Source organism: Meles meles, chromosome 17 (assembly GCF_922984935.1).
Source record: "Meles meles chromosome 17, mMelMel3.1 paternal haplotype, whole genome shotgun sequence".
Classification (NCBI taxonomy): Eukaryota; Metazoa; Chordata; class Mammalia; order Carnivora; family Mustelidae; genus Meles; species Meles meles.
Window position 1 is genome coordinate 28,988,694 of NC_060082.1, and position 26,866 is coordinate 29,015,559.

At 52.0% G+C, this 26,866-nt stretch overlaps 1 protein-coding gene across 9 annotated transcripts in view; it reads right to left on the bottom strand.

Moving 5' to 3' along the window:
• NAV1 (neuron navigator 1) overlaps positions 1 to 26,866 on the bottom strand; it is a 252,915-nt gene that overhangs the window by 169,894 nt on the left and 56,155 nt on the right. For all 9 annotated transcript variants that reach the window (XM_045982386.1, XM_045982385.1, XM_045982384.1 and 6 more), the window contains exons 2-3: positions 8,736 to 9,487; positions 4,330 to 4,430 (exon numbers count right to left, since the gene is read on the bottom strand). In XM_045982386.1, the coding sequence (XP_045838342.1) occupies positions 4,330 to 4,430; positions 8,736 to 9,457 (823 nt within the window). In that variant the 5' untranslated portion in view covers positions 9,458 to 9,487. The remainder of the gene's footprint in view (positions 1 to 4,329; positions 4,431 to 8,735; positions 9,488 to 26,866) is intronic.

Genomic DNA, 26,866 nt, shown 5'->3' on the forward strand with positions numbered 1-26,866 from the left:
GAGCACTGAGCCCTGCACCTAGTAGGTGTTCAATAAATGGTAGTCATGGTTACCACTTGGTCATTTTATTTTATTTTATTTTTTTAAATGGTTTTAATTTTTTTTAATTTATTTGACAGAGAGAAATCACAACTAGGCAGAGAGGCAGCAGAGAGAGAGGAGGAAGCAGGCTCCCTGTGGAGCAGAGAGCCCGATGTGGGGCTCGATCCCAGGACCCTGGGATCATGACCTGAGCTTAAGGCAGAGGCTTTAACCCACTGAGCCACCCAGGCGCCCCCACTTGGTCATTTTAGTGTTGTGGACCTCAGAAGGCAGAGATCCTGGCTTCAGCAGCCCTGCTAACGAACCAGACAGTTGTGAACAAGTCTGTTCTCTGTGAGCCGCATCTCTCCCCACGGAAGAATGAGACCATACGCGGATGAAGTGTAACGTTCATGAGAGCTTTGACTTTCCGTGTTCGCGGATGTTCCACGTCATTGGTAGCCCTGGGATGCTTCGATTTGGCCTGGAGCTCCCAGAAGAGCCAGACCAGGGCCTTGCGCCACTGCACTGGAGCTGCCTAAGAGCCCAGAACAAACTCACCTCCCAGAGTGTGCAGTGGCCAGACCTCTTTCGGCCGGGTGGAGGGCACACCAGGTTTGCAAGTCTTCTCAGCAGGGGGACTCTATCCCTGCTGCCAAATCCACAAAACACGAAAAACTTAATTCTGGCTTAAAGATGGAGTCAGCTCGACAAGGGAGAAGAAAGAAGAAGAAAAACCAAACAACTCCAGCATGAGGCCCAACTCTACTTGCCCCTCCTATTCTATATATATCAACCCTTGTGTGAGAAGCAAGGCAGGGAGGCGGCTCGGGCTCGTTCCCCAGCGACACACGTTATGACTCGAGAAGATCCCTTCATTATGTGTCCACTTAGCGCGCATTCAAACATGCCACAAAGTGGAAGTAATTCAGGAATCTGTGTCACCCTTGGGGCGACCTTTCCCAGTCCTCCTGCACACAGCCTCACACATATGGGCACGCAGAAATGTCAGCACTTCCTTTGGCTTTCTAAATTAAGATTTGATGGTGCCAAGGGGAGTGTTGGCCGACGGGACCAACACGGGGCCCTCACCGGCACAGCCAAGCTAGCTGAGAGTGGCACATGCAAATACCCAGGGGCCAGGGGGCAGAACATCTCTGGGACACAGGAAGGCCAAATCCCAACACCGCTGTGTGGTAGCAAGTCATCGTGGGACGTTCTCTTCCTGCTCTACAAAGCTTATCCCACCTCATTGGGACTCCATTCCCCAGGCAGATTAAGTAAGAAAGTAGTACAAGACTGAGAAAGGTCTTAGTCTTCCCTGCTCCCCTCAAGGCCCTTCTGTCCCCCTGGATGCCTGAGAGGACCATACTGGGAAGAGATCCGAAGAAAGGCTGGTTGCTCCTCGTCAGCCAGCAAGAAGCAGGCCCACAGAGGATCAACGACTCCACGCGCCCCGACCTTGGGTGCCTTATTCACTCCCTCAGTTCGCCATTTCACCAGACACTGATCAGCGGGCACGGTGCCAGGTCACAGGGAGCAAGACGGGTTCACAAACAAGAAGGAAGGATGTTTGAGCTATAAAAGAAAGCAGACCCGCCCCTCGTCGTCTACAAATTGTACGGGAATCACATGGTCAGTAACTGTGCTGGGCCCTGCAGAGGACACCAATAGAGGATATGGTATTCTATTCTCCAGGGCACCCAAATATCCTTCTACAAATTGGGGGGCATAACGCCAGGGTCCTCCTCATGCTGCGGGGCCTCGTGAGGGGTGGGACTGACTGGGCTGCCCGATCAGCTCCGACAAGGGCAGGTCACTGCCAACCGATCCTCTGGGTCAGGCTTGCATGGGTGGTTCACTGGTAGAATTCTTACCTGCCTCTGCGTCAAGCTCACTGGAGTGAATTCTCCAGACTATGAATTTGAAAACAGGTCAGAGTCTTATTCATTTCTCTATGTTTTTTTTTTTAACATAAATGCCATTTTTAAGTTTTTGTTTTTTTAAAGTGGGCTCCATGCTCCATGTGGGGCTTGAACTCATGACCCCAAGGGTAGCATGCTCTCCCGACTGAGCCAGCCAGGTGCCCCTCATTCATCTTTTACCTTAGGGTTGAGCACAGTGTTTGGCACAAGGCAAACACTCATGGATGGTTTGTTGACTGAATGAAAGAAGAAATGAATGAATGAATCGTGTCGTGGTCTGAGTGGAGTTCAGAGGTAGCGGGGCAGGGCATAAAATGGAAGCCTGCCATCATCTCTCTTCTCATCTCTGTTTTCTTTTAGGCTCAGCGTGCAGGCTCCGCTACAAAGCACAAGCAGACCCCAAATCTCTCCGGCCATCCAACCCATCAAAATGCCTGGCATATCCTTGACCAACATGGACTGCCGCGATGACGAAGGAGTGGCCAAGCAGGGGGCAGCGCTGAGAACCTTGTTCCCCTTCCCCAGGAGCCTTGGAAGAAGCAAGGGCTTCTTTCTCCCTTTTCTCACCCCCTCCAAAGGTCCAACAGCACTCCTCCTCATGGAGGAGCCCAAGCTGGGATCTCTCGGCCATGCTTAGAGCTGGCTGGTAAGGATGGTCTTCCAGCTGTCGAGCCTGGGGAATTCCTAAAGCCAGGCTGCGGCAGACCCTGAAAGTCCCAAGTCCTCTCTCCAACTCATCGGATAATGATTATGAACGAGTGCCTGGTTAGGTGGAGAGCATTAGACTCCAACAATGTGGCATACACATAAGGAAGCCATTACACTAACAAAACTGCAAATGTAAAAATAGAGCTCTGCATAGTTTCCTGGTTACCACATTCTAATTCTGATGGTTTTTCGGTGCCAGTGACATTTGGTTTCCTTTGTCCCCCGCCATGCCCTGGTTCCTCTGCGGGTGTACTTATGGTGTGAGGCAATGGCTTCCTTTCTAGATGCCCAGTCTCTACCCCTATAAACCTCCTCTACAAGGCTTGCCATGGAGGGAGTGTTGCTGCTCTGTCTTCAGAGTCACAATGGACCCAAGACCACTGCTGGGGCCCAAGCTGGCAGAAGGCTCAAAAGAGCCCGGCCCCTAGCCTAGAGGAACACCCAACCACCTGCACAGAGGGGACGGGGACGAAGAAGGCAGGAATGGCATCCTACTGGGGTCCAATGACATCAGGGTCAGGCTGTGCTGTGCACCCCAGCTTTGCCCAGCAGAGCCAAGCACGGACATGAAGCTAAGACAAAACCTCTGGACCATCTCAGGTTTGCCCAAAGCAAGCTCGTTCTTTTCCTGGGCCAAGCCCCCTTTGGAAACTAAAGGATGGACAGAGCTGGTGCCCTGTGGTGTGGAATCCTGAGTGCTTCTCCTGTGTACCACAGACATCCTCAAGGTATATATTTTTTTAAGATTTTGTTTATTTGTTTGAGAGCGAGCGAGAGTGATCACAGAGGCAGAGGGATCGCAGAAGCAGAGGGAGAAGCCGACCTGTCGCTGAGCAGAGAGCCCGCTTTGCCAGGACCCCGGGATCATGACCCGAGCTGAAGGCAGACAACCAACTGAGCCACCCAGGTGTCCCGCCCCTACGTATTTTTTAATGTTGCAAGAAAATCAACACACACACACCTAAACCCCACTAAGAGTTTAGAATCTGAGGAATCTAGGACCTGACCTACGGCACACAAGCATTCACCCATCCGCTCACCTGTCATTCACTCAGAGACACCTGCTGAGCCCCAGACACTGGCCTGAGGATGCGCCTGGGGACAGGCAGCGTCTCTGCCCCCTACAGACCATCACTGAGCTCCAGTTTCGGGGCTCTTCTTGCTAAGCCCTTACCTTCTGGCTCCTGAGGCTCAGTCAGCAGGTGACATGCTGTGACTACAGGGTGCCGCAGGAGAGGGGACAGGTGTGGGAGTGGTGGGAGAGGCAGCAGCTGTCAGGCAGTTAGCCAAAGGACTCTGAGCTGCCTCACTGGCTCCCGGGGCCTCCGCTGTTCATCTGGGCTTTGCTTGGAACCTGGCTCTTGGTTCTTAGTCTCCCGGCTCGTTACTTTTTTTGTCATGGCTTTGGTGACCCCCGGACCTGAGCCCTGGATGAACAGGGCACCCACTGGCCATTTCCCTCTCCTGACTCTGACGTGGCCCTGGATTTGATGGACCAACCCTGGGTTGAGGCAAGCGTGGCGAAAATTCCAGGTCCAATTCGCAGGACAATGTTTCATTGTGAAGGGAAGGATCTGTCTGGTCAGGTCACTTCTTTCACAGGGGCGGTGAGGAGACTTCTAGTCTGGTGGCCTCCCCACCCCGGGAGGGAAGTCTTTCCTCACAGAACACTCACCTGTGCAGAAGCACTCCTCGGTCCCACCGGGGCAGCTGGAGGAGCCACCAAGGACCCAGTCAGCCTGAGGGAGGGGGCCGGGCTCCTGGTCTGTCTGAAGCCTGTGGGACAGAGAACGGGTGGTCACTCATCGCAGAGGCTTTCCTGGCCTCGAAGCTTCTCCAAGGGACTAAGGGAACCCCCTTGGAGCTCGGTTCTTCTCCCCTGCTGGCGCTCTGCCCAGCTCTGGACGCTCGCTGGGGAGCACGCGCACGTGTGCGCACCGGGCAGCAAGCAGGACTTGTGCAAAGCCGGGCCAGGAGTCGGCGCAATGGGGGAACTCGTGAGGGCACTAGGGTGCCTGATGCCAGTCACCTTTTGCCGTTCCACCCATTCCCAGGAACACAAATCACCCACAGGACAAAGGAAACCCACAGTAACTCTAGGCCTTGGGTCCTGCATCCTGCCATGGTCCCTGCCCCCAGGCTGTGCCCAGAATAAAGCCAAGTTCATACAGAGAGGAAAGAGCTCCCTCTGAAGCCGAGTTCCCTGACTCCTTATGAGAGCTTGGGGAGCACGCAGGCCTCCTTGGGCTGGCTCACAGTCCAGGCAGTGAGGAGTCAGGGAAGAAGGAGGGGCAGGCTCAGCTGAGGTCACAGCGACTCCCGTGAGGCTAAGTCCATGCTGGGCTAGTGTGGCAGCAGGAAGGAAGGGTGAGGTCTCCGGGCACCAGCTCCCAAATGCACGCAGACTTCTGAGCACAACCCCAACCGTACAATCGCTCCCAGGAACAAAGGCTGTGGGAGCTTTTATTATAGGCAATTACCCTGGGCTCTCAGAGCTGGCCCGCCCACCCGTCCGCCCGCTGTCTCCAGCTAAATGGACCCTTTGGCAGCTTGGCAGGAGGGGGAGGGGAGAGCTGTGCAGGCAGGAGGGAAAGTTGACGTCTGGTCCTGGGGCCGGGGGGCTGGGCCGGGGGACCCTGTGAGTCTCCAGTGCTACTGAGTTTGTCTTCCTCTCTCCAGTTTTTCCTTTTTTTCAACCCAGATGACTGGTACTCCGGGCTCAGCTCTGCTGTTAACTCGCTGTGTAATGCAGAGCAAATCTCTTCTCCTCTGGGTCCCACTTCCATCATGGGTAGAAGGGGTGACCTCCAAGGCCCAGATCAGTCTGGCAGCCCAGGGGCGCGTGAAGTGTTTGCTGCCCCTGGAGGGCTCTCCCTAAGCCACACGGGCAGTGTTGAGCTGCTGTGGGGTAGGGGGTACTCAGACAAAGCAGGAGACCTCATTTTGCCCTGGTTGGTCTGATGGGGTCGCTCACTGCCAATTCGATACCAGTCTGATGTTTGAGTCTCAGGGGGCAAAGAAAAACTGGAGTTGGTTGGTTTCTTGGAACAAATGAATATAGACCTGGGCTTGGGAAGAGATGCAACATCCTGGTGAGAAAGCAATGGAACATTCTACTGGGGAGAGGGAATTCTAGGTAATGTACACGTTTCACTGAATAGCATCACATACGTAGAGCTAAGCACCACCCGACCCAGCACAGACAGCAAGAAGGAGCATTAGAGATACAAAGAGCTTGGGGCGCCTGGGTGGCTCAGTGGGTTGAGCTTCTGCCTTTGACTCAGGTCATGATCTCAGGGTCCTCGGATCAAGCCCCGCATGGGGCTCTCTGCTCAGTGGGGAGCCTGCTTCCACCTCTCTCTCTGCCTGCCTCTCTGTCTACTTATGATCTCTGTCTGTCAAATAAATAAATAAAATCTTAAAGAAGAAATTAAAAGAAAAGTCAGAATCTCTGCTTCTCTATAGAACTATATACATGAATCAACCATCCACACAGGCACAAAGATGGCTGCCTTACTTGATATTATTAAAAAAAAAAAAAAAAAAAGAAATACAAAGAGCTTGCTGTCACGCTTGTTGGTGCCATAATTATGCTGTCAGGGTGAGTGGGTGAGCACTGGCCCAGGGGCACCGAGGAAGGCAGCCTCCGTGTCTCTGACCTCAGTCGTTTCTACACTTTCATCTCCGTCTGCCTCCACCTCTCCGAACTAGGCGAGGGCCCCAGGCCTCCCCGCACTCTCCAGCCCGAATGGACAGTTTCATCTATGCCGGAAGTTGGTTAGAGGTTGAACCAGGTAGAAGAAAGTCAATAAGCCTACCCTCCTGACACCACGGACTGTACCCTCCTCACTGACGTCTGACCGAAGACCAGCCTGAGGCGGGAAGGAGAAAACTACTGGAAAAAGAGCACACTTGGCAGGTGGGAAAAGGTAGCCCCAGAGCAGTGAAGCTGTAGGGGGGTCTTTTCCAGAAGAGCAGAGGAGAATGAGGTTGAAGACTGGAGGGAACCAGATGTATGAGAGCAGAGGACCTAGATTGCGGACTGAGAGGCATTTATGCCTTCTCTGGGGTCCAGAGAGCAGGGGCGACCAGAGAGAGGCAGTGGCGGTCAGAGACGAGGCAGGAGACAGGCTTCCTTGGGAAGCTCGGCACCCGGAGCCTCTGGACAAATATGGCTAAGGAGGATAGGGCAGGGAAAGAGATGGCTGACAGATCTGCTCCCTGGAGAAGCAAGGGGGCAAGACCAGGCTGGAGACAGGAGGGAGGGGAGCAGGATAACCTCTGCTTCTGTGAGCAGCTGGAATTTTGCAGAAGGCCAAGGTCTGGGCAGTGGGGGTGCAGGAGATTTCCATGAAAACAGGATGTCTGTGCCTTCTAGGGAGCAGATGGCACCTCCTTGGCTATGCACCTTGCAAGGGTAGCCCAGCCTGGCCCTTGGCAGAGGGACCCTTGGCAGCAGCTCCAGGCCCCACAGGGTGTACTGGGCTCCCACCCACTGGCCAGCAGCACCTAGGGCTGTCCTCCCTCCCAATCCGCCCTTGCCTGAACCATGACCCTCCCTGCAACCCTAACCCAGGGTCTGAAACAGGCAAGGTCTAGGAGGTGGATGGTGAAGAAAACCGCCCCTTGAGGTTGGTACAACACATTTCCATTTCTGTTTAAAGTGAAAACAAGCAATAAATGTTTGCGGAGTGAAGGAACCGTGGTTCTGTTTAGGCTGCATTGAAATGTTCAATGGAAGAAGTTCTGACCTCTTTGGAAAATGTCAGTCTAAATCTGCCAGGGGACGTGTAGGGTAGATAATGTAAAATCTTAAACAATTTAATGCCTAGACACTTTTCCTGAAGATTGAATTCAAAATGAAGGACATTAGGTAGAAGGAAATCAGGTAGGAGAAGAAAGCCAAAAAATCACCAGGGAAACACTGTGCTGATGGGGAAAAGGCCATTCAAAGGAAGGTCAGCCCTGTATGCGTGCTTCCCTGAGTCCTCTCATCAGCTGGAGAACCTCGGTGGAGGTCACAGGGGACAGAGAGACAGATGGGAGGGGCTCCTTAGGAAAAGGAACTAGGGCGGTCGGTCCTGTGGGCGGTCTGTCCGGCAGAAGAGACACTCCCAGAGGCAGGGATCACCCAAGTGAGAACTTGCTTTGATCAGGCAACCGCTAGAATTCCTGCCGTGACGGGAAGCTCACTGCCTTATCAGTCATTTGTAAACCTCTCGGGTTGCTGGAAAGTTCCTCCTCCTGAGCTTCCAATCTATCTCGGGCTGACTTCTAACCGCGATGACGCCGACTCAGGGCTCTGGAGCCGTACCAAGTAAATCTAATTCATCTTATGACATGACAGCTCTTCAAATATTTGAGAACAGCCCTCAGACCCTCTCTAAGCCTCCCTTTTCCAAAGTAAACTGCTTCAGCTCCTTTAATCATTCTTCCAATGCCTTTTTTTGGATCCCTCATCAACCTGTTTGTCTTTCTTGAAACGTGTTTTTGGGCACCCATGCCTTTTAAAATGTGGTGTTCCTCACTGTGATACTCTGTAAGAGGCCTGACCACACGGCAAAGAGAGTGGGACTCTTGGCTTCCTGGGCCTGGGCCCCGGATGTCTGTTACTGTGGTGTAAGAGTGCCTGGAACTTTTCAGAGACCGAGTCACACTCTTGGCTTCTAGAAGTGAAAGCTCCTAGCAGTTCCCCACCCCCACCCCCCAGATGCTCTGCAGCCCCAGAGGAATGCCTCCCACCCACTGCCCCCGCCACCAGCCACGTCCTGGGAATGGTGTACAAGCTTCTCTAAACCCCAGATGGAAGTGGGTTTCTCCTCACACCAGTGCAGAGAAAAAGCCCAGGAAGTCAGGCTAGCCTGGGAGGTATTTAATTTGCATTCGATCATTTCTAAACGGTGTGACACTTAGTAATTAGAATTTGGTTCATTTAATGTGGCCGTTTGAGTAAAGTTACACTTTTATTTAAAAAAGGATATATATACTCGATGGACTGAGGTCCCCCTCCTCTTCAGGCTGGCTGCTGGGTCCCAGCTCCACGCCTCCCTGCTTCCCTGCCCCGCTGCTCCCCCAGCTCACCTGTATTGGAAGGGGGCCACTGTGGCTGTGACTGGCTGACTCTGTTGGTGGGCTGAGGCGAAGCTGATGACCCCTGGGGTGGGGGAGGGGCGTTTGCTCTGTACAGGGCTGCACCCCGGGGAGGAAGCCCCGGACACTGCCCCAGCATCGGGCTCCAAAGACCTTGGGACCCCTGAATTTCTGTAGCTTGTATCTCTTTGATCCTTTCCTGGGTAGTTAGGAGGTCTTCGACCTTCAGGAGCCCCTGGTATTTGAGTTTCTCCGCGAGAGCTTGGTCGGGATGGGCTCCTGCCCCGGCTCTGGAGGACTGGAATCCCTTCTTGAGCCACCTTCTTCTTTCCCTGGGTGCCTTGTGTCTCCCCAACTCTCCTGGACCCAGCCCAGCTGGAGAGGGCTGCTTTGGGGGTTGCCCTGGGACTGCTCCATGGGGAGCTGGAAAGGCCTTCGCCACCCTCAGCAGACTCTCTCACCGCCCCAGAAGACTTTGGGGAGCCTCTCCCCCGAGAGGCCTTAGGAGAGGAGTTTCTGGAAGGGCCTCCTCCCTTGCGCAGTCTCGGCGAGGCTGCACGCTGGGGGCTCGGGGCCAGGCCGGCCTGGCGTGGCCGCAGCTGGGGAGAGGCACCCGGGGTATGAATCCTGGTTTGGGAAGCAGCTCGAGGCACAGGGATGGAGGAGGTATAGTGGGGGCGGCTGGCAGAGTTCACGTTGGCCATCCCATTCATGGTTAGCAAGCAGCCGTGAGGACTAGTGTCCTGCAGAGAGAGGACAAAAAAGAAGATGGTTAGACACCGTCCCAAGCTTCTGTCCCTGAGTGTGTAAAGGTGACGCTGGGGTCAGGGGAGGAGGCAGTGGCATCCGGGCCAGGTGTCGGGGCTCTCGGCTTCACGTCCTGACTCGGCCAGTGCCTGCCTACCTGACTCTGGGCAAATCCCCATTACCCCTCTGCTCTGAAACGCTGCTCTGAAGTTCAAGTGCAAACCATATGTGAAGAACTAGGATCCTCTGTACCAAGGGAATTAATTAACCTTCCTTGCTTCTGCTCCCCTCCACTGACTGGGGACAGGCTCTCCTTCTCACAACCCCTCCCTCTCAGACCCTTCCTTGTAGCCTGAGTCTAGAACCGCCCCACGTCCCCACAGTAAACCAACTCCCTTGTACCCTCGGCCTCTTCTCTGCATGTCCCTTCCACCTGCCACTTTATCTGATGAAAGCCCCCAGGATACATGTCCAGTGGAATGTCAAGTTCCAGATTCCACTGGACTCAAAGGAGGTAGACAATCTTAATCCTCACAAATCATAAACTTGTAAACCTCCCCCGACCCTAGGCTCCTGCCACCTGGCTCATACCATTCACTGGTCCTCACTGACACCATCTCCCCTGTCCCTCCCCATATCCCCACCCCCCAGTCACTGGAGACTTGGGCACTGGGCTCACAGTCTTCCTCATAGCCATTCCCTATGCACCTTCTGGCCCAGAACTCAATTCCTTCTCTTCCAGACCTTGATCCATCAATTATCCCATCCCTCTCCTGTATCCTCAATCTCTCCTCCTCTACCAGCTTCTCTTCCCCACCATGTTAATTAATGAATTAATTGCTCTATTAATCACTTTCACTTCCAAGGGAATTTGAAGCCATTTACAAAGACACAATCCATCAATTCCAGATAGATGAAAGAGTTAAATGTAGGAAATGTAGAAAAGGAAACCATAAAAGAATCTGCAGAACATATGCATAAATGTTTCCATAATTTTCTTGTGGGAAAGGCCTTTGGAAGCCCCACGTCAGAGGCAGAAATTATAAAGGAAAACACTGATAGACTTCGGTGCATAAAAATGAAAATCTCTGTATGGACACAAAAGCCCTTTTTAAAAGACTCCAGCCATCAATAAACTATGAAAATACTTGCAACCTATATGGGGGCCAAGGGAATTCTACCAAATCAATAATAAAAACAAATACTTCATAGAACAAAGAGCAAAAGATTTGAACAAGGAATTTACAAAATAATACATACAATTGGCCAAAACGTAACAAAAACAAAAGGTCTCCTTAAAATTGAAGAGATGTAGATGAAATGGTGTCATGTTATCATGAGGGTGGAGACAGAGGACTTGAGGGCAGAGAAAAGACCAGCACGGTATGGCTGGTCCACTGAGACCCCTGGGGTGCCCCCTTTCATACTGCAGACAAAGCTGTCAGCAACTGAGCAGGATTGGCTATGTCTGTTCTCGACCCTTCCCTGACCTTTGACTCTGCAGTCCAGGACCAGTTACAGGTTAAACTATGAAAAATCCATGTAGACCTCTAAACACTGATGGATTAAGAGTCAGGGCATAGAGGACTGCTCTGCTAACGGATGAAATAATTCCCTCTAGGAAGAGAAATACTGTGACCTCCTCCTCCTTTCCTCTAATTTGTACGTTAGTGACTTGATGTCATTATTGGATGAACTAAAGTAACCCCCACAGCCTCCAGAAGAGAAGGCAAAGCCATGTATGTTCACAAACCCACAAATAGCTTGCTTCCCCTCCTCCCTGGCTGCCCATCACCTAGGCCTACAGGACCATGTTCAAGGCTTGCCTGACTCCTGCTTCCTTCCCATCTATCTTGTGCACAGTGACCAGGTTGCAGAATAAAAGGACACTCTAAGTCACCCTCTGCCTGCCCACAGTCTCCCGTGCAGGGCACCCTGCCCTGCCGCCAGCCCCAACATGCCAAGGGCAGCCCCACAGGAGGGCCTGAGAAGTATTTTCACAAAGAGATCTCAGAGGCTGCCAAGCAGGTACTAACAGCAGTCTGGGAAAAAAAGCACAGGATAAAATCTAGCAACCGCAGTCAGGGGGAGAAACAGGGGTCTTTACCATAAGGAGGAACACCATGCTTTAGAATTCTTCCCCACTACAGATAAGAGGAGATTTACTTTGTCATCCTTCTCCCATCCAGCCACTCCCCTAGTTATCAGCAATAAGCATCAGTGACCATACCAAACAGGACCAGAAGGGTAAGAATGGACCTGATCAAAGGGGTGTGTTGCCCCTGAGCTGCTGACCGTGGCCTTCAGCACAGAGCTAAGCCAAGCACTGGCCAGTTGAACTAACCAGCTGACCACCCATGAGAAGGTCTAGGACCACGGACCCACTACAGCCCACACCCCTGAGACTTCAGCATTCCCACAGTCAATCCCTCCACTGGCACAGTACCACACAGGCCAGTTCTGCCTCTCCCCTTACGCCTAGTCCCCATCAAACCCTAGTGTGGGGACCATGGCCATGCAGGCACCCCAGCCCACCCCCTCCGGGAGCTACGTCTATGACAGAACCCAGAACCACCTCTTCTTGGTGCTGCCCGCACCTTTCCTGTGAACTGCTCCCCTACCCACGCTGTAGTGCCCGGGGTTCCCCCCAAGAGCCCAACTCACCTACGTTGTCCTCAAATCATCCCCAGCTGCCCTTGGCCCAGGCTCCCCTAGGCCCTACATCTACAACTGGCCAGATTTCCACCATGAGAGCCCTAAGGCCGAGGAAGCTGCTTTGACTTCACTTGTTAATGGAGCAGATGCTGTTGCTGCTTTCCCTGGATCCTCATTTTTTCAAAAGCTCATGGGAAGAGTATTTCAAAACCTTCCTGTGGTGGCGCCTGAGTGACTCAGTGGATTGGAGCCTCTGCCTTCAGCTAGGGTAGTGCTCCCGGGGTCCTGGGATGGAGCCTCACATCGGGCTCTCCACTCAGCGGGGAGCCTGCTTCTCCCTCTCTCTCTGCCTGCCTCTCTGCCTACTTGCGGTCTCTGTCTGTCAAATGAATGAGTAAGGTATTTAAAAACAAACAAACAAACCTTCCTGTGGCAGGTCACAGGTGGCGCCCCCTTCGCTGCAGCTGGGGGCCCTGCTCTCTCCTCCTCCTCAGAGGACACCCCACACCTAGACACAGGAGGTGACGACCACCATCCCAGGTGGGAGTCTGGCTGAATCAGACCACCTCTGTGGTGAGGGAGGAGGGATCCCCAAAAGGTGTTCTTTGAGCCTGGTAGGAAAGGGGCTCAAAGGAGCCTTCCTGGTTTGCCTTTACAGTGGGAACTCACAAGTGCCCAGGATGTTTAGAGAGATCTCAAGAGGACACCCAGCACTTCTCTCTTCCCCAGACAGCATCAGTATCTCGCTTTCACTGAGCCATGGTTTCTGATCCTTACAACAACCTCCCAAAGTAGCTTTTATTATCCCTATTTGCCAGGTCAGGAAAACAAGGCTGGGAAGGTTAAGTGAGCTGCCAAAGAACACACACAGCTAGAAAGCAGTAAAGATGAGATCCAAAAGCAGATGAACGGGACCCTGAGGTCCAAGGATGGATTCCCTAGACCACAGCCATCAAATGCACATCTGGCCACAGGACACACTCCTCAGCCTCCATGTCAACACTGTCCTTGCTGTGACTGACAGCTCTGGGTCTTCCAGAGATCGTAGAGGAGTGAGGAAGGGGGTGTAAATCTGGTTCACAGGGTGGAGACCAGAAAAGAAAATCAGTCATGGGCAGCAGAAGGTCTCCTCCTTCTCTCTTTTTCTCCAACATTCCTCAGATCTAGCCAGCTTTCCCTGTACCCTTCATATCCTGTTTGCCTTTGGTGGTACTGGGAGCCAAGATGGTCCTAGGGTATTGCCCCATAAGAGGCTGAAGGCAATGAATGGGGGTGGGGAGGGAGATAATGGGCCAAATCCAGTCTGGCCACACGCTTAATATGCCTAGTTGGTAGCAGGTGGCACACCTTGGATAGGTGGGGATTGAGGAGGAAAATTATGGAGTTCTAAGTGTCTAGCCGATGGGCGGCATACAGGAAAGAGAGTGCTCATGGGGGGCGGGGTGTCAGCTGAGACACAGGGACAAAGGTGCTTCCAAAGCTCGAGGGTGAGGCCTCTGTCTGGATGATGTCTCCTGGGGCCCAACCACATACCTACTGGCTATGGCATCCAAGCTGCGTTCTTAATGGACCAAATGATTTGGGAGACTCCCATGTTTGCTCTGAGGCTCAGTTTCTCCCATGAAATAAGGAGAACGCCTTTCCGCCTCCTTGCTCCTCATCTCTTCATGTCCTGAGCAGTCTCAATAAGGTGATATCTAGAAAATGTTCAACCTCTTGGATATTAATAAGTATTAAAGTCACTTTCATAGTATATAACAGGGTTCGCTGTAATGGTCTCCATTTCCTAGCTCTCACTGTCAGACAAATATGTCGCAGAGAAGCAGGACAATCTATGTGTCTCTTGGACAGGGCCTGTTCAAGCCAAGGAGCTTGGCTAGCAGTACTGATCATCTTTTGTGATACCTTCACAACATACCCGGGAAGCTCATGGGCAGAAGGCTAGGAGCTAGGAGTGTTAGCAAGGAGCACATTTCTTTCTTAGGTGGACATGCACGTACAAACGTGTGTGTGTACGCACTTGTGGTTTGGGGGAGCCTACCAGATCCCCTACTCCTAAACATGCTCTCTCTTTCTCCTTCTAAGTGCTCTGATTGGAAATTACACTTAAAAAAAAAAAAAGGAAATTACACTTAACTTCAGTGGGCAGATTCAAGAAGAGGGTCGCAAGTGTCCCTTAGTTCACTCATTCCAGGGACCCCTGTCCTCAGTAAATTACATTAGGGAGTCAGCACTTCCCATTACCAAAGCTCACTGCACTTTCGAAAGGATTCAGAACAGGATCCCTTTGTTCATTAATACACACCTTGGCTGAGTACCTCCCACATGCCAGGTGCTTCGCCAGATGCTATGGCAATCACAGTGGCTGAGACCCAGGCTCTGCTCTCAAGAAGCCAACAACCTGGGAGGGGGAACCGTGCACAGTCACCACAGGCACATACGCTGTGTGTCAAGAGAAGCAAAACAAAGTGCTATGGGGATCTGGTGTGTGTGTTAGTCTGATGATGAGGCAGAATCCGGGAAGGCTTCAAGGAAGAGGCAGCAGTGGGATTAGGGGCTGGTGGTTTGAGGTCCAAGTAGCAGCAGATTTGATAACTGAACCTCCCATGCCCATGGTCTGTCTATCAGCACTCCAACACGTACTCTGCTCTGCGAAGAAATTCTGTGGAGTGTTAGTGATAAGAGAATGCTCTGGAGCCCGGTGCCTAGGTCCAAAGCTTGGCTCTGCCATTTGCTGATGATGTGATCTTGGGCAAACTGCACAAACTCGGAGTTTTCCTCATCCGTAAATGACGCTGAGACCAGGATCTACCTCTTCATTGCTTTGAAGACTAAGTTACTGAATAAATGTAGTGCTTAGAACAGTCCCTGGGACATAGTAAGGATTCAACAAGCATTGTTATTATGGGGTCACCTGGGTGGCTCAGTGGGTTAAAGCCTCTGCCTTCAGCTCAGGTCATGATCCCAGGGTCCTGGGATCGAGCCCCACATCGCATCGGGCTCTCTGTTCAGCAGGGAGCCTGCTTCACCCTCTCTCTGCTTGCCTTTCTGCCTACTTTGATCTCTGTCTGTCAAATAAATAAAATCTTAAAAAAAAAAAAGTATTGTTATTACGATCCCAAGGACAAAGAACCTTTTTTTCAAGATTCCTCAGATGCGCAGGGATGGAGGCTGAACTGCCTGGTGTTTCTGGAGCCTCCAGCAAAGCAAGGGAGGATCAGAGTACCTGCCAGGCTCCAATCAGAAACCTATAGTAGCATCAACAGGAAAAACACTGCCTGTGCTGGCTGTGGTAACACCCAAATGCCCACCAGTGGAGAGGACAGGAAACTAGACGGTTGGAAATTTCGTAGTGGAAAGAGCAAGGCCTTTTGAGTCAGATCTTGTTATATGGCTTTAGAGAAGTTATTTTAACTTTTCTGAGCCCAAAGTTCTCATCCACAAAAAGCAGTCTTAGAGTTGTGTAACGATTCAAGGAGAGAATAAAGATGAGATACCCAGCATGGAGCCTGGCACATAGCAGACGCTCAAGAAATGGCCAAAATTATGTTAAGGAGAAGAGCTGCCCTTCTTCTCAGAACAGAGGAGACAAACTGAGACACAGACTGGAATAGTCTGATGGATGGCAGGTGAGTCGAGAGGCCGGGGGCTTCCAGGGGGAAGGGGCACAGTCTCAGTCCCTGAACAACACAGCGTGCAGCCCTACCCAACGCGTACTTTTCCAGTCTATACCTGGCTGTCAATTCTCTCTCGTCCTCACCCTGGGGCTGTTTTATTTTTAAATCCAACACTTTTCAGTTGCATTTACCAAGTGCGTGCCAGGCACTGTTCTGAGTTCTTTCCCTATACTAACTTGCAATCGCCCTACGATTTGGTGGTATTACGTTATCATTCCCCCATCACAGGCAAGGACACCAAGGCATAGAGAGGCTAAGGAATTTGCTTGTGATCACACAGCTAGTAAATGGGAGAGCCAACATTAGAGGCACAGTGGAGCCGCCTGGGCCTGTAACTACCCTGCTCTGTTGCTCAGCCTGCAGCCTCAGTCCAGGCCTCTCCACTCCCCATCCCACGGACTCCCTTCCACCCCCAACCTCCCTTTTTCAGCCTTGAATCATTCTGGCTTCAGGCCCCATCAGGACAAACAGAGGCGACTGGCTCCTCAATGCTCTGCAAACCCCAGAGCCAGGAAGTATTTTTGGCCTATAAATATTTCACTCTAGCTCAGAATGTGATGAGAGGTTAAGCGCCAGCTCCCTCAGATCTGCGGGGCCAGAGGCGGGATGAAGGGAGGGAGGGCGGGCTCTGTATTCAGAGGTCCCTCCCAGGTTTGGAGGACTAGCCGAGCTTCGGGTTTCCAGCCAGGACTCTCCACCGCCCTTTCTGCCCTTGAGGCTCCCGCCGCAGCGGCGGGTGGGCGGGGCCCGCGGGGCGGCGGCCGTGGTGCTGATAGGACAGCTCCTCCAGCAGTGGCCCCGTTAAAGGAGCCGCGGCTGCGCTTTGTGAATGTAGTTAGGATGTCCATTTCAGAAAGTCAGAATGGGTTTTTTTTTGTTTTTTTTTTTTTTGTTTTTTAAAGATTTTATTTATTTATTTGACAGACAGAGATCACAAGCAGGCAGAGAGGCAGGCAGAGAGAGAGGGAGAAGCAGGCTCCCTGCAGAGCAGAGAGCCCAATGCGGGGCTCGATCCCAGGACCCTGGGATCATGACCTGAGCCGAAGGCAGAGGCTTTAACCCACTGAGCCACCCAGGCGCCCCAAGTCAGAATGTTTTAACCACAGCATCGAGAGGCTGGATATGGAAGGAAAGGGAAGAGGCAGAAGGGAAGGGAAAGAAAGGGAAGGGAAAGAAAAGGAAGGGAAGGAAACGGAAGGGAAGGGAAGGGAGGAGGAAAGGAGAGAGAAAATGTAAAAAAAAAAAATGTCTGGGAGATGGGACTCTGAGTGCTGGTCAGATGATTTCATCACAGGCTGAGTAAATTTGGGCAAATTATTTCTTTTCCCTAGTGTGTTATTTCAAGACTGCAAAATAGGAAGGAGAAAGTTGTCTTCTCAGGAAGAAGGAAAGAAAAATAATAATTCACGGTAAAGGTTCGGTGTGTCTCTGGACTCAAGCACTGAGGTACAGACCCTGCACAGTAGAGGGTGGTGGTTAAGAACACAGGACCTGGAGGGATGCCTGTGGCACCCTGGAGGGTGGCTCCGTGGGTTAAAGCCGCTGCCTTCGGCTCAGGTCATGACCTCAGGGCCCTGGGATCGAGTCCCGAATCGGGCTCTCTGCTCAGCGGGGAGCCTGCTTCCTTCTCTCTCTCTCTGCCTGCCTCTCTGCCTACTTGTGATCTCTGTCTGTCAAATAAATAAATAAAACACCTTAAAGGGGCGCCTGAGTGGTTCAGTGGGTTAAAGCCTCTGCCTTCAGCTCAGGTCATGTTCCCAGGGTCCTGGGATCGAGCCCCGCATCGGGCTCTCTCCTCATCGGGAGCCTGCTTCCTCCTCTCTCTCTCTCTCTGCCTGCCTCTCTGCCTACTTGTGATCTCTGTCAAATAAATAAATAAATAATAATAAAAATAAAAAATAAAAAAGACAGTGTCTGGCTCATACAAACCCATACAAATCATTTAATAAAAGCTAGTTATTATTGACTCAAACAGGCCATCAGCACAGCATGTATCTCTCTTCTCTCTGTTCTACTCAAATTTCCTACTGGTACCTTTAGTCACCCACTCCCGTCACAACAACATAAATTTTATCACTGTATGTTTCCCTCTAACCTAGATTTCTATTTCCTAAGTTGAGTATGAATAGGACAGCCAGTTTACATGGGATTAGGGCAGGGAGGATAAACAAATTTGGAGAAGTTTCCAAAATAAACCGTGGCTGGGGTTAGTGAGAGAGGCGGGGAGACGACTTTCATGGAGCCCCTTCTGAAGTCGATGCAGTCCTGACAGCGCGAGCGGGACCCAGGGGCAACCTCTTCAGAGGCAGAAGGCGGACAGAATGACTTTCAGAGATCCAGACACCACAGACCGAACTCCTGGACTCTCATGTAGGCCTCTTTGCAAGCTTTCTTCCTCTAATTGGGACATTGCCTTCTGCCCCTGAAAACCTGACCAGTTCCTGCCAGGGTCATACCCCAGAGAGGGGCTTGCTTCTGGCTGGAGGTGCAGGCCCGTTTCTGGAGACTGAACACCTCAGCGAACAGAAAGCTGTGTCCCCTGATGCCCCAGCAAAGAGGTGACTTGTGTTGCCTCACCTCTCAGCAATACCATAGAGTGACACACTCACACTGACACACACACTGGTATTGCATCACCTTTCAGCCAAGTACCATGTAGTGACCCGCACACTCACACGTCTACACACTGAGACACATGCACACACACCCCTATCTGAAGCTTCAGTCTGTCTGCTTGCTCTCCCTGTCCCTTCCCTTTGGCCCATCTCTCATCCAGCCCAGAGATGAGGGGGTGCTCTGTCTCCCCATCTTTTTCCATCTCAAGGGCTCTGGGCTCTCCAGCAGTGTGTTCACAGGCTTCCCCCGGAAAAATGGCCCCCAATACCCTCACTATGTGTACACAATATTCATTTCACATTTGTGGACTATAGACTTGCTACAACTCATACATGGAGGTCGGGATGGGGGGATATGGGCGGTTGATAACATCCCTATGCCTAGAGGAAGTAACTTGTCCTAAGTCACTGCTGAGTAACGGTAGTGCCTGGAGTGACTCCTGGTCACACAGTCTTCCCTCCCCATAAGACCCCAAGGCTGGGCGTCATGGGGAAGTCCCCAGGGTTGAGGACAGGACTGCAATGGCCCTTTACTAAATATTTCTCCTCCTTACTCAGCCTCTTATCTCTGCTAGTCTCTCAGGACAGAGATAAAGGAAGGTCTGAGATGTGGGTACATGGTGGTGGGGCCAAAGTAGAAGAGATCTGAAGCCATCCCCCTTCCCCAAGCTCTGAGCCTATAGACCCTGGCTTTGGGCTCCAGTAAACCAGCTGAAGGCCGTGTAGCTAGGCCCAGTCCTTGGCAGAGAAGGGGATCACCCCCGTCAGGATTGAGAGAGGGACAGGATGGGCAGCCAGTCGTGTTGTCTTCAGGACAAGCATGGACAGAGTGGGCAGAGCATTGGCAGGAGGCAAGGAAGGCCAGGACTTGGCAGGCACAGGATGGGGGTTCGGTACTCCAGCGTCCGCCTGGCTGGCTCCTGGCTCAGAATGGGGATTAGGATTGTCCACAGGAGTGGAACTCGTTATTCTCCTCCCCATCGTCACCCCTGGAGCCCAGGGCTCTGCCAACACCCTCGGGAATTCCTTTAACCTTAAAAATGGTAGAATGGTCTTCTTTCTGGCCAGATGGCAACATGTTCTTACAGAGGAAGATGGGACTGGCCAAGTGAATTTCAGGTAATATCAAATAGCTCAGTTTCCTGGCATTTAGAGTAAATGATCACGGTGGTGCCAACACTCCCCTCCTGGCCCAGTCCAGCTGAGCCTGATCCCCTCTCCCAGGGGATGGCTTCTAAACACTGTACTGCCTGGACCTGACATTCTCAGAGCAAGTCCATCACACTCCCAAAGAGTGTTCCTTAGCCTCACGACTACTCTGGCTAAGCCCAGACTGACAGGCAGGACAGACGCAACAGTCAGACAACCTGTGTAGGAGAGATGGTTGCTGTTCCTCCAACACTCCTCTCAGAACCTCCTGTCCCCTCTCTCCACACTGGAAGTTCTTCCAAATGTCTAACTTTCCAGACCTCCTGCTATGATTCTAGTCCATTTCCTGGTCCTCCAGTCTGGGGGGTGTTTCTCACAGCCTCTGGCCTTGAGAGAAAAGTGAATTTTGAGCTCCAGGGAGGGGCCCCAGAGGTGCGCGGTTGAAGACCTGCACTGTATCAGCGTATCGGTATTTGTCACTAATTTGATCCATATAGACGGCTCCCCTGTCAGGCTCCTTGGTTCCTTTTCAATTAGCCAAGACAAATGATTTAATGCTAATGAAAATCAATGGTTTAAAGCTGTCCCACAAATCACAGGGGGCTGGAGGCTTGGGTTATAAATACTCCCAGGAAGTTGAGCTGGCATGGGAGTACGTGCTGCCGTGAACAGCTTTCCTCTGCTCCAGAACACCTCCTGCTGCTCACCCCTATCCCCACCCCCACTCCCGGCTCCAAAAGCCCCTCTGGGTGCTCCCAGAATGTGCTGTGCTTTCCTGGAAGGCAGATGAGAACCTGGGAGTTCTCAATCACAAGAGGATGGTTGCCTAGGCCCCGGGGAGCTGCCCCAGACAGTTCCTGCTGTACCCCCATCGCATCCCCCCCCCACCCCTGTGTGTGTGTGTGTGTGTGTGTGTGTGTATGTGTGTTTAGTTACTTCCTCTAGGCCACTGTTACAGAGCTCTGGCTTCCCAAGCAATAGCTTCGATTCCAGATGGACCCTCGAGCTAATGAATGGGGGAGGAGCAGGAGTTAAGTGGAGCCTTGGGGGTGGGGGAACTCATCTCCAGCAGGGAAACTGGAACCTTCGTAGCCCCCCAGGAAGCGAGCCAGATGACTGCCTCTCCCACCAGACTGGTCAGCTCCATCTTTCTCACGCTCACTTTATTGTTATTTTTTCGCTCAACTCAAAGCCTGCAATGTTCTTCCGTGGATGGTTTTTCCAGCCAGGCAGATGGAGGGCATATCACTCAACAAGCCTCACATACTTTCCAGGCCACGAAGTCCAGGGCCACGGGGCTGGGGCAGGGGAGGGAGGTTCCTTGGTGCTGGTGTAGGACAGATCTGGGGGGTTCTGGACCCCTCTTAAAGCCGTCCAGCCCAGAGGCACTGCCACTTTGCCACATGGAGGCTAATACCCTGGCTGGGACACCACATCCGGGCATTTGGAGAGGGCTGGACTCTCGACCTGACTGCAAACCTGTCAGTCAGACTGGACTGAGAGGTGCAGACCAGACCTCCCGCTAAGTGAGGTCAGCCTTAGGCTGGCTACGCTGGCAATGAGCCCTACTTTCCTCGAAGACCTCAGAATGTGGGAAGGGTGGGAGTGGGGTAAGAGGCATGAGTGGGGAGTTGGAGGCAGACCCAAAAGTCAAGAGGAGCCCTGGAGTCAGACCACTGGACTGGATTCCAGTGCTAAGTAGCTCCCTGAATTCTTCAGACTCTACGCCTTAACTTTACCATCTGAGAAGTGGGGCAAGCAATTCCAGCATGAAAGAGAACCCAAATTATTCCTCATTCGTCAGCAGTGGAGAGGGAATATGGGGTACCTGTGTGTCTTGAGCAGAACCGAGCATCCCTGTCCTGCTGGCCCCACCGACTTCCCTCAGAGCCAAGCTAAAACCATGCTTGGGCCCCCATTCCTGCCAGTACAATGCTGCCAAACCAGGACACAGCCCCCACCCCCCTTTCAGCAGCAGCACATTCGTGCAGGATTCATGCACAGAGGAAAGGCCAGGCCTGACCATAGCCCAAGGCAGGGGCCAGGCTGCAGGAGAGAAGCCTCCCCTCCCCCTACTGGCCCCAATCATAGGAAAGTGTCTGGTGGCCTGTGAGGCCTGTGAGGCTCCCAGAGTGTAGCTCCCTAAGACCCAGAATCCTGCTGGACACCAGGAGGCTAACAGGTGAGCTTATGGGGTTCCACACCCCTGAAGCTGGGAGCCCGTCTCCTGCCTCTCCTACCACACTGAGCAGACCTAGGAGCGCCCCTGTCTTACCCTGCCCACACCCGGCGCCTCACTCAGCTGTCCTGTACCTCCCAGCACAGGGTCTCAGAGTGGGGCCACCTCTACCTGGAAAGGTAGGTCAGGTGTGACCAGAGCTGCCCAGCAAACAGAGCTGAGGTCACAGGACCACCGGAGGTGGAACCATTAGCATTTAGACCAGAAACCCCACAAGCCAGTCATTTCAGCACTGCTTACCCACCCCCGCCCTGAATGACTGCAGGAACCTTCTGTAACTTTCTGGGGTGGTGTTCCCAATGTGCACCTGCTATTTTATAAGCTTTACTTAAACTTCGCAAGCTTTGATTGTTTCATTTAAAAGATACGAGTAGCCATCTCAATGAGTTGCTACAAAAATAAGATGGGATAACATGTGTGTCTTCCCTATTCGCGCTGCTTTAACAGAGGAGCACAGACTGGGGGGCTCCTAAGCAACAGAACTTATTCACGATTCTTCTGGAGGCTGAGATCATGGTGCGGACAGACTGGGTGTCTGGTGAGAACCTGCTTCCCCGGTCCCAGATGGCTGTCTTTGGCTGTGTCCTCCCATGGCTGAAGGGCAAGGGAGCTCTCTCTAGGGTCTCCTTTGTAAGGACACTGATCCCGTTCGGGAGAGCCCTGCCCTGATGACAAAATCACTTACCAAAGCCCGCACTTCCTAATACAACTACTTGGAGATTAAGATCTCAACTTAGTCACTGGGGAGGGGGGACCTAAACAATCGAAAGTGGAGTGAAAAATGCTTTGCACAGCAGCATGGGGAAGGAGCTTCATAAAGGTTAGTTCATACAAAAATAACAAAGCACTCATCAGAAAAAAACTTGGAGGGGCGCCTGGGTGGCTCAGTGGGTTAAGTTTGGCTCAAGTCATGATCTCAGAGTCTGGGGCTCTGCTCAGCAGGGAGCCTGCTTCCCCCGCCCCCCGCCTGCCTCTCTGCCTACTTATGATCTCTCTCTGTCAAATAAATAAATAAAATCTCTAAAAAAATTTAAAAAAGAAAAAACTTGGAAAATCTAGAAAAATACAAAGAAGAGAAAAGCCTATCGTCTACAAAACGTACTAGCCTACAGTTAGCTTTTTAAGTGTTTTGGTTTCTTCCAGACATGTTACTCCTCACACTCACATGTATTACACATCTCTAATACAGTACATATAGATAGCATACATATACACATATATATTACTATAAAACTGTTATTACACTAAGCCTACATGTCATGTCTCTTCACTTACTAGGAATTAAGCATTTTTACTTTTCATCTAAAAATCTTGAAATTGTTTTTTTTTAAGATTTTATTTATTTGATAGAGATCACAAGTAGAGAGGCAGACGGTGGGGGCAGGGGGAAGCAGGCTCCCCAACAAGCAGAGAGCCCAATGCGGGGCTCAATCCCAAGATGCTGGGATCATGACCTGAGCCAAAGGCAGAGGCTTTAACCCACTGAGCCACCCAGGCGCCCCTTGAAGTCGTTTTTAAAAAACATCCTTATTAAGAGATCCTAAACCATCCCTCAAGGGCAGTATACAGAAATGACTTAAGCATTCCGGCATTACTGGCCACTCCGGGTGTTTCCAACTTTGCACTGGTAGGTACGATGCTGTGGTAAGTACACAAACAAGCTTTGCTCAAGTCTCAACTTATTTCTTGGGCTTCGTCCTTAGAAGGGGAATTACTGGGTGCAGGCGAGCAGCTTGCGGAGCCTCTCGGTCATGAACTACAGAGAAAGACTCAATCAACGTGTTCTCCCTCCAGTGGTGCTGACTGTCTGACTCACCGCGTCCTTCCTCCACAGCCATGAGGACCATACATCAGAGCAGCCTAGCTCAGCAGCGGGGCCGCAGCCTCTGCTGGGGGCCTGGCCCTCCATGTGGCCGCACACGCCAAGAGCTTTCGCAATGTTCCTGAGCAGTCAGGCCAGGCAGGGGAGCAAAGCCGGAGGCAACAATGTGTGCAGGGGCGCCACCACCAGCAGATCCTGCTCTCCCTGCCCTCTGGACACAGAGAAGAACGAAGGAACTGCTCTCCTTGGGGGATCTAAGTGAGAGGCTAGGAGAGCACTGTCCATGAGGAGGACTAAATACTGGACCGGGTTCTTCTGCTTTGGAGGTCTGGAGGGGCAAAGGACGGTCAGAGCCAGGGCCATGGACAGGATGACAGGAGCAGCCTTGACCTTAGCACAGAGGCTTGAGATACACAACAGTACCACGGGGGAAAGTGCCAGCAAGATGAGGTGTTTGGGTGGGACTGTGGAGTCCCCACAAGGGCCAGCCACCGGGTTACAGGGGTCTTCCACATACCATCCACATTGAACAATTGGACTAACAACAAGTTAGTCCAAGAAGGCCCTGCTTTGCCTGCATGATGGTCCCTGGCTGGTCCCTGGCCACTTGCCCAGGTAGATAGATCCTAGATGTTCTGATGGACTTAGGCTTCCTCCCTCTTTCTAGTTTTTTTTTTTTTTTTTTTTTTTTTTAGTATTTTATTTATTTATTTAACAGAGAGAGAGAGAGAGAGATCACAAGTAGGCAGAGAAAAAGGCAGAGAGACAGGGGGAAGCAGGCTCCCCGCTGAGCAGAGAGCCCGATGCGGGGCTCGATCCCAAGACCCTGCGATCACAACTTGAGCTAAAGGCGGAGGCTTAACCCACTGAGCTACCCAGGTGCCCCTTCCTCCCTCTTCCTTTGCAGTCCTTCCTCTTTCTGAGTCCACCACCGGACCGCCATCCTACATGCACCGAAACCATCAGGGAATGTCTGTCAGGCCGGCAGCACCGTGGCTGAAGAGCCAGGGTCCCCTCTGAGAACACCAGTCTGGGCACCTGGAAATCCAGAGCTGTCCTCACTTCCTTTCCCACCTCCTCTTTCCCTCCTTTTCCCTGCAGGCTTCCTCCAGACCTCTGGAACAGGAAGACAAAGGGTGAGGGGGCGCGCTGGGAGGCAGAGGCTGCCGAGACCAACCACTGCCTGAAGCTGGACAGACCACGAAAATCTCACAGGGTTCACACATACCCACAGGCCCTGGGCGGGAGCTTGCCTGGTTCAAGGTCTTGTTGATGACAGCCCCCACCCTCCAGCTCCTCTCCCTGGCTTTCACCTTCCCCAGACGCTGCTTGCTTCAAGCATGGCCCTGTTCAGAGACACCCCTACTTATCTCCTACTGAAAAACACTCCCCATTACCTCACTCCAGCAATGACCGAAAAATCTTCCCTCATCCTTCCTGAACTGACCCACAGAAAGGGGATCACGTGGCCCAGCCCCGCTCAATCTAAACACAAAACGCCTGTGGCTCTCATCCTTGGCCCTCGCAGACATGTCCCTAGGCGAGACTCACTCTCTCTGCATGCAGACTGTCACTCTCGTGACTTGTTCTCTCACGAGGTTTCAGTTGAAGCTATTTGTGATGTTCTCCGGGGGCTCTGAGAGCAAGCAAGTTGTGGCTGGTAAAACTGCACGAATGGGAGTGCCTGGGCGGCTCAGTTGTTAAGCATCTGCCATTGGCTCAGGTCATGATCCCAGGGTCCTGGGATATAGCTATCGGGCTCTCTGCTCAGCGGAAAGCCTGCTTCTTCCACTTCCACTCCCCCTGCTTGTGTTCCCTCTGTCTGTGTGTGTGTGTGTGTGTGTGTGTGAAATAAATAAACAAAATCTTTAAAACAAAACAAAACTGCACGAATGTCCTGAAATACAGGGTCTCACCACCTCCTCCTACCACCACCTAACTTTTCTCTCTCTCTCTCTCTCTCTCTTTTGGCAATACTCGTTGTCATGGAGATGCTAACACAATGGGGCAGGTAGGAAGCCTGTTGCTTGGCAACGAGATGCTGGTGGTACAGGATTGGTGGCTGAGGTCTGAGAGCAGAAAGGATGATAAGGGGAAGGTGGGAAAGTAGAGAAACACCCTGGGGGGACACAAAGGCATGGGAGAGAAGCAGAAGACAGGACCAGGGTGAAGAGGAAAAAATAGAAAAGAGAAGAGAGAACGCGCAACCTCCCTGGGGCTGGGTCACCACTGTGTATTTGCTCGGAGGCCCTCGGTTAAAAACAACAAAACACAACAAACATTCATGTATTTTCACAGCTTCATTTACATTGTAGCATGATAAGTGGAAATTAAGACAAAAAGAAGTTCCTAAAGATCAGAGTGGGAAAATTCTACAGGGAGACTCTACCCAAGTGGAACGATGGCAAGTTTTAGATAAAACATTTGGGTTTGAATCTCCACTCTACCCATCCCTTAAAGTGAGACCCTCTCGAGCTACATGACCTCTCTGAGCTTCACTTTTCTCATCTTCAGGATGGGAAGAGCAACATGCAGGCTTGTAGCAAGAGGCAGTGAGCCGATGCGGTGAGTGCTGGCACGTACTGGGTGGGCTCAGGAAGGGGTCGATCCCATGGTTACAGCTGTTGGCCTTCTGTGACCAGCCACCCATTGTTCATCTGAATCACCATGATTTGGACCAGAACGGACAGGCTGTGTGGTGGAGCGGAAAAAGCCCCGTTCCCAATGTCCAAAGACATTGGCTTCCATCCATACCAATGCGCCTATGGTCTGAGATGCGGGTGAACTATTAACCTTTCTAGGATGAGTTGCTCATCTGTGAAATGGGGATAATAAACCCTCCCTCAGAGAGCCATTAGGAAGATCATATTCAAGTAGGTTGGTCAAGAACCTACCCTAATCCTGAGCCCCATGGATGTCCTAAACGCCAGGCACTGCGTCTCCCAACTGCCACCCGTCTGCAGTGGAGATCTATAGGTCTGGGCTGAGGCCACGCTCAGTCTTCCTTCAAGGAAGGGAAGGGTTCAGTGGTGTCTGGGGGTTCTTCCTGGCACCTGAATCACATGTGATTCTGGCGAAGACAGGGAAGAGGGAACACAGACCGCAGAAGACAAAGTGAAGGCACATCCCCCAGGCCCATTTCCAAGCAAATTAATTTTGCCAAAGCAATGACTTCTGTCAGCAGGAGCAAAAGGCAGCAGGGGAGGCCTGACAGCGAG